Source organism: Balaenoptera musculus, chromosome 16, assembly GCF_009873245.2.
Source record: "Balaenoptera musculus isolate JJ_BM4_2016_0621 chromosome 16, mBalMus1.pri.v3, whole genome shotgun sequence".
Classification (NCBI taxonomy): domain Eukaryota; kingdom Metazoa; phylum Chordata; class Mammalia; order Artiodactyla; family Balaenopteridae; genus Balaenoptera; species Balaenoptera musculus.
The window spans coordinates 72431766-72439161 of NC_045800.1; the positions used below are offsets into that span (position 1 = coordinate 72431766).

At 42.6% G+C, this 7396-nt stretch overlaps 1 protein-coding gene across 1 annotated transcript; it reads left to right on the forward strand.

The window, feature by feature from the left end:
- The first annotated feature begins 4452 nt into the window (after window positions 1-4452).
- On the forward strand, window positions 4453-7082 carry LOC118882265 (oxysterol-binding protein-related protein 9-like). Its single transcript, XM_036827748.1, is given in 2 exon segments — window positions 4453-4930; window positions 4933-7082. Coding segments are annotated over 2 exon segments (1881 nt in total). The 5' UTR covers window positions 4453-4558; the 3' UTR covers window positions 6442-7082.
- Window positions 7083-7396: the final 314 nt, after the last annotated feature.

Genomic DNA, 7396 nt, shown 5'->3' on the forward strand with positions numbered 1-7396 from the left:
CGGTTAGATTAAGCAATCCTTGAGCCTGCCGTTCAATCCACTGGTTTTGCGTACTACCCCAGTGATGGTACTTGGAAGCACAATTAGGTTACTAGTTCTCATTACTTTGTAATCAGCTATTTGTGAACCAGCAGAAAACTTTAAAAATAATTCCTATAGGGGCTTCCCTAGTGGCGCAGTGGTTGAGAATCTGCCTGCCAATGCAGGGGACACGGGTTCGAGCCCTGGTCTGGGAGGATCCCACATGCCGTGGAGCAGCTGGGCCCGTGAGCCACAACTACAGAGCCTGCGCGTCTGGAGCCTGTGCTCCGCAACAAGAGAGGCCGTGACAGTGACAGGCCCGCGCACCGCGATGAAGAGTGGCCCCCGCTTGCCGCAACTGGAGAAAGCCCTCGCACAGAAACGAAGACCCACCACAGCCAAAAATTAATTAATTAATCAATTTTAAAAATATAGTAATTCCTACAAATGAAAAGTGAAAAACAGATCTCTTACATATCAGATGGATGACCTGCTTGACTCTAGATTCAGGTGCTACTGGTATTATTTATTACATTATTACTACTACTAATGAGGACGGTAGGACTGCTCCCTAAAAACTGTCTACGCTGAGCTCATCTCTGGCGGGGCTTTACATGTTTTTATTGACTTGTGACAACAGTTCTTTGAAGTTTTGCCAAAATAAAAGTGGTGAGTTACTCATATACTCTGGGATCTTTTTTCAGATACTGACTTTGTGTGTCCATGAATATTTTTACAATGAGTTGTTCAGCATTCGGCTCATTATTTTTTGTTGTTGTTTGGTCCAACTGCAGTTTGGATGATATAGAATGAACAGAGAAAACCGTAGCATTAATCTTGAACTGTAAAAGCCCTATTTGTATTGTGACACAAATATAAATGTAAGGCAAGCAGAAAAAAACACTAAGTAAGCTCTTTTCTGAGCTTAGTATTGTTAGAAAATATTTAACTCTTATGTTGTTTGGTGTGTCTTGTCAGTGCAAAAAAGAATTATGCTAGGGTCAAAAATGATTATGAACTTCTACGGTAAACTATTTTTATGAAAATTTTACCAGTTTCTCAGGTAAATGTGCAGCACTGAATTTAACTACCAAGATCCATGAAATATAAAATTAATATTCAATACAGGTCTGAATCGTATTGATCAGCATATATTTTATATAAGGCAGTAAAAGAAAAAAATATATGTTACCATTAATATTCCTGTCCCTTGAATAAACACACGTCTTGTGGATGGAATCGAGGGTTTATACACCTAAAGAAGGTAGCATTTAGTTGTGTCTACCACTCACACCACCTAAGCCCCACTGTATCTGAAACTGGGAAGCATTTTCTATGCAATGAGCCTGACTGAACCAACAAAACCTATTTTTTTTAATTACAGCACTGAGAGAGAGGTTGATATTAATTATAATAGGCAAAGGATCACTGATCACAATGACATTCTGCTAAATGACAGACCACCATCCATAGCCTTGAATGAGCCCTCTGCCAGACAACACCTGAGACCACACTGAAATGCAGTTTCCAGGTGATGGTTTTACCCAGTTGGCCTTATACGTATCAATCAAGCAGTTGCCTCAGTTTGCCAGTTCTCTCCTTGCTGACATCAGAACTGAGATGGTTAAAAATGTTTGAAGGCCTGTAGTCGGCTCTCTAGGCTTTCACTTTGGGATGGCAGGAGGGATTATAAGGTCTCTATTATTCCATTTCCACAACTCCTAAGACTGAAGCTTAAAAGTGACCCAAAAAGCTACATCCGTGTCACTGTGTAATAAATGGTTAGTTGTTTACTAACTAGAGAACTAACGACTCTCAAGGTTGAGGGGGGCCTTAAAGGTCATGAATGACTATCCTATACTCTTCTGATGACTGAAGTGACGTTCAAACACCACTGACTATAGGAATCTCTTGGCCTCCCAACTTCAGACTGTTCTAGTTGATAGAAAGTCCTTCAATCAAACTATGATGTGTCTCTCTGTAAATTTCCCTTACTGGTCCTAGATGTAACCTTTAGCACTAATGAAATGTTTACTTCCCCTTTGATATCCTGACAAGCTCCTTTCCAATACTTCCTCATTCTCTTGGGTTTCCTTCCTTCAAAGTCCTCGTCACTTTCCTCTGCACGTGCTCCAATTTTTTGAAACATTTTGCAGACATGGAGTATAATCTGACCTGCAGAGGATGAAACACACCTAGCAATAGCTTTATCCTAAGCACTGTCTTTCTGTAAATACGGAACTGCTTTTGTGGCAACTATATCCAAGTGACACTTTAAATTCCTAAGTGCTACTCAAATATCTAAGCCAAGTCACCCCATCCTGTATCTGCATACTTGGCTTTTTGTCCTTCTGTTCTGGTCCCCTATAACGGACTTCACATTTATTTCCATTAATGTCACCTCATCAAATTTGTTCCATCCTACCAACTTGAATTTTTTTTTTCCACTTGGAATGGGGAGTATATTCTAATTCTGTCATCTCACTACGTGAAATCTTAACGTGTGTCTTTGGCAAATCTGACTAGCATACTTTCTATTTACTATAATACCTGGTTTTTTAAAGTGTTGACAATACTGAGACCAGGGGCCTCACCATCTGACTGTCCTTCTAGACAGACACTGATCATTTCGCTGTTATCCTCTGCGTGGGGCTATTCAACAAGTTGCCAACACCCTTGACTTCTCGCTCCTACCTCCTCCTCTTAGCCACAAGGATGCTGTGTGCCGCCTTGGCACACATCCTGTAGAAATCCAGGTGCACTGAATTACCCCCACTGGTTAGTCCAGTCACCCCTTCAGAGAAGGAAAGGATGCTTATCTACATGATCTCTTCCTTGGTGAAGCTTTGGGAGCGCAGCTGGGGGCCTCACCACACTGATTGCAGGCTCAATGACACGTAGGTTTTGAGAAAACTGCCGCTCTCCCCCTTTTGAAAATCAGGTCCCCGTGTGCCAGTCCTTCGCTGTGTCTACCTCTCCTGCTTCCCACAGTTCCTCAAGGATGGTCAGCAGTGGTTCAGCAGGTTTCACCTGCAGCAGGGACCTCAGCTCACACAAAGTCCCTAGAACCTACCACCGTGTCTAGAACTTCAGAGGCGTCCTGCTCTTTTTAAGAATCTAAGCACTCAAGATTTGGTATTTTGACCTAAATGGGAAGGAAATCCAAAAAAGAGGGGATATATGTATATGCATAGCTGATTTATTTTGCTGTACAGCAGAAACTAACACAACATTGTAAAGCGAAAATTAATTTTAAAAAATTCTGGAATTTTGGTTGTTAGATTCATGCTTTAAAACTCTGCAATAACCGTATATATAACTGTCTGAAGATAAAATTCATTTTACACTACATTAGAATTTTGAATTGGACAAAGCAACACTCCCACACCTGACCACGTGGCACACCTACTGAATGCCCTTCTGAGTTCTCTTCTTGTGCTTGTAAATGGCATTTCCCGGGTTTCCAGAAACATTTGGGGCACTAGTTTTCCTGCTGGGGCTAAGATGGAGCCAAATTTGAATTGTTTGCTGGGAGGGAGAGCAAAGGGCGGGGGCATTAAAGGACACAAGAGGAAGGTGAAGTCGGGGTCTGGAGGAGAAGAAAGGGATGGAGGTTTCCAGTTTGGTCCCTTGAAGCCTCACCCTTCTGTGCCCCACACAACTGGAGTCCCTCTGTCCTCTCTTTCTTTTCTTCTAGGGACAAATTCTCTTAGGACCTGGCCCCTCTTCTACTAGTATAATCTAACCTGCACCTCTCCCTTCATCAACCCCTTAAGGGAAATTTAAGCCAGAAGGAAGAGAGAATTTCAGGAGAAACAGCTTCTAAAAACAAGTAGATGATGATCACCAAACCTCAGATTTCAGTAAAGCCCTGGCCACTGAGATTATGCAAAAGAATTATAGGAATGCTAACATCATCTCTTTGCCCCAAGATTGCAATCATTTCTAAGGGATGGAAAAAAAAAAATGGGACAAAGTTCCCACCAAGCAGAATCCTTGAAAGCATCTAGAAATAGGCATCCTCTTACATTCTCTTTCTTCATCTTCTCTTCCCTCTTAGCAACAGTAGTCTATCATTTCCATTCCAAAGACACAAAGAAAAGAGAAATCTTACAAATCTGTTCTCTTTCTCATCTACCCATGTTACCATCCCCTCTAAGCTGCAGGTCCATCTTTTATGGGAACAACGTGTTCCTTGAACTTAACGAGCAGACAAAGAAAAACATGTGTATCCTGAGGGTTTTTTGTTTTTTTTTTTAAACTGGTCTCAGATCATTTGGGGGTTTTCCTTTATATCTGCTATTCCCTTGTCTGCACAACTCTTCACGTGGCTTTTCCCAAGGCCGATTCATACCATTCAAGCCTCCCATCAAGAGTCGCTCCAGGGGGCGAGGGGCTGGCCCGGGGGACCCGCTGAAGCTGACCGGACCGACTGCGCATCAGCCCGGTGGTCCGGCGGAGGGAGGAGAAGAGGGGGTGCCCGGAAGCAGCCCTCGGCTCCCTCCCCTGGCGGCACAGAGGGCGGGGGCCTTGGCGAATGGCTTTCTTGACAGCTGCTCGCGGAGGTTTGGATTCAGGATTTGTTCCTAGTGTCCAAGACTTTGATAAGAAACTTACAGAGGCTGATGCTTACCTACACATCTTGATAGAACAGTTAAAGCTTTTTGATGACAAACTTCAAAACTGCAAAGATGATGAACAGAGAAAGAAAACTGCAACTCTCAAAGAGACAACAAATAGCATGGTAGAATCAATTAAACACTGCATTGTGTTGCTGCAGATCGCTAAAAGTACTATTAATCCTGTAGATGCAATATATCAACCTAGTCCCTTGGAACCTGTGATCAACACAATGCCCTCCCAGACTGTCTTACCTCCAGAATCCACTCAGTTGTGTAAGTCAGAGCAGAGCGTCCATCATCTCTACCAGTTGGACCTGTATTAGCTACCTTGGGACATCATCAGACTCCAACACCAAATAGTACAGGCAGTGGGCACTCACCACCTAGAAGCAGTCTGACTTCTCCAAGCCATGTCAACTTGTCTCCAAACACAGTCCCAGAGTTCTCTTATTCTAGCAGTGAAGATGAATTCTATGATGCGGATGAATTCCATCAGAGTGGCTCATCCCCACAGCCCTTAATAGATTCCTCTGGATCTGCCTCAGTCTTGACACACAGCAGCTCAGGAAATAGTCTAAAGCGCCCAGATACCACGGAATCACTTAATTCTTCCATGTCCAATGGAACAAGTGATGCTGACCTTTTCGATTCACATGATGAGAGAGATGATGAAGGGGAGGCAGGGTCGGTGGAAGAGCACAAGAGTGTTATCATGCATCTGTTGTCACAGGTTAGGCTTGGAATGGATCTCACTAAGGTAGTCCTTCCAACATTTATTCTTGAAAGAAGATCTCTTTTAGAAATGTATGCAGACTTTTTTGCACATCCGGACCTGTTTGTGAGTATTAGTGACCAGAAGGATGCCAGGGACCAAATGGTTCAGGTTGTAAAATGGTACCTCTCAGCCTTTCACGCAGGAAGGAAAGGATCGGTTGCCAAAAAGCCATACAACCCCATTCTGGGCGAGATCTTTCAGTGTCACTGGACATTACCAAATGATACTGAAGAGAATGTGGAGCTAGTTTCAGAAGGACCAGTTCCCTGGGTTTCCAAGAATAGCGTAACATTCGTGGCTGAGCAGGTTTCCCATCATCCACCCATTTCAGCCTTTTATGCTGAGTGTTTTAACAAGAAGATACGATTCAATGCTCATATCTGGACCAAATCACCATTCCTTGGGATGTCAATTGGGGTGCACAACATAGGACAGGGCTGTGTCTCGTGTCTAGACCATGATGAACATTACATTCTCACATTCCCCAATGGTTATGGAAGGTCTATCCTCACAGTGCCCTGGGTGGAACTAGGCGGAGAATGCAATATTAATTGTTCCAAGACTGGCTATAGTGCCAATATCGTCTTCCACACTAAACCTTTCTATGGGGGCAAGAAGCGCAGAGTTACTGCTGAGATTTTTTCTCCAAATGACAAGAAGTCTTTCTGCTCAATTGAAGGGGAATGGAATGGTGTAATGTATGCAAAATACTCAACAGGGGAAAATGTAGTTTTTATAGATACCAAGAAGTTGCCTATAATCAAGAAGAAGGTGAGGAAGTTGGAAGATCAGAATGAGTACGAATCCCGCTGCCTTTGGAAGGATGTCACTTTCAACTTAAAAATCAGAGACATTGATGCAGCAACTGAAGCCAAGCATAGACTTGAAGAAAGACAAAGAGCAGAAGCCCGAGAAAGGAAGGAAAAGGAAATTCAGTGGGAGACAAGGTTATTTCATGAAGATGGAGAATGCTGGGTTTATGATGAACCATTACTGAAACGTCTCGGTGCTGCCAAGCATTAGGTTGGGAAATGCAAGGTTTGCTCCTGGTGACCCGGGCAGGAGGCACAATGAAGTAACAGTCTTCCTTTGGGAGAACCTATTCACTCCCTTCTTATTGCAGTGGTTCCTATCTCAGGGATACTGGACTTTCTGATGCAGATGAACAATTAAAGCGAGAAGAGCTTCCCTTTTTCCTGTTCTGTGGCAGTTACAGTGTTGACTTCGGTCTTGAGAAAAACTTCAGGTTTTGAAAACAAGATGTCTGCTCCTTTTCCAAATCCCACGTTATAAATCCCAGTCTCAAACTCTGCACTCTAGTATTGCTGTTGAGATATACAACATCTGTTTCCTAGTTCATATAATCTTGGGATATATATATATATATATATATATATATACACACACACACACACACACACACATACATATATATAATATAGGTGATGCCAGATTTTTCATAAATACGCCATCTACTGTAAATATTGGTTCCTCTTGAGTTGTTTTAGAAAATTTAGCACAACGTATTAAAATCACGTGTTAGGAAATTTCATGGTCTCACCTACAATAACTTTTATTTTGGAATTGAACTATTATTAAATTGTATCCAACTCTGGACTACAGTTTAATTATACTCAGTGCTTCTTAAGGCTTCATAAAGTAATTTTTCCAACAAAAAAACAAAAACAAAAGAGTCGCTCCCTAAGGAGTTCCCTGGTGGTCTAGCGGCTAAGACTCCACGCTCCTACTGCAGGGGACCCGGGTTCGATCCTGGTCAGGGAACTAAATCCCGCATGCCGCAACTAAGATCCCACATGCCACCACTAAGACCCGGCGCGTTCAAATAAAAAAATAAATATTAAAAAAAAAAAAAAGAGTCACTCCCTTCTCAGAGGACTGACTTCCTTAACCAGCACGTCTGAAACTACGACACCACGTTGCTCCCTCTCCTCTTACCTTGCTTCATTTTTCTTAAAAG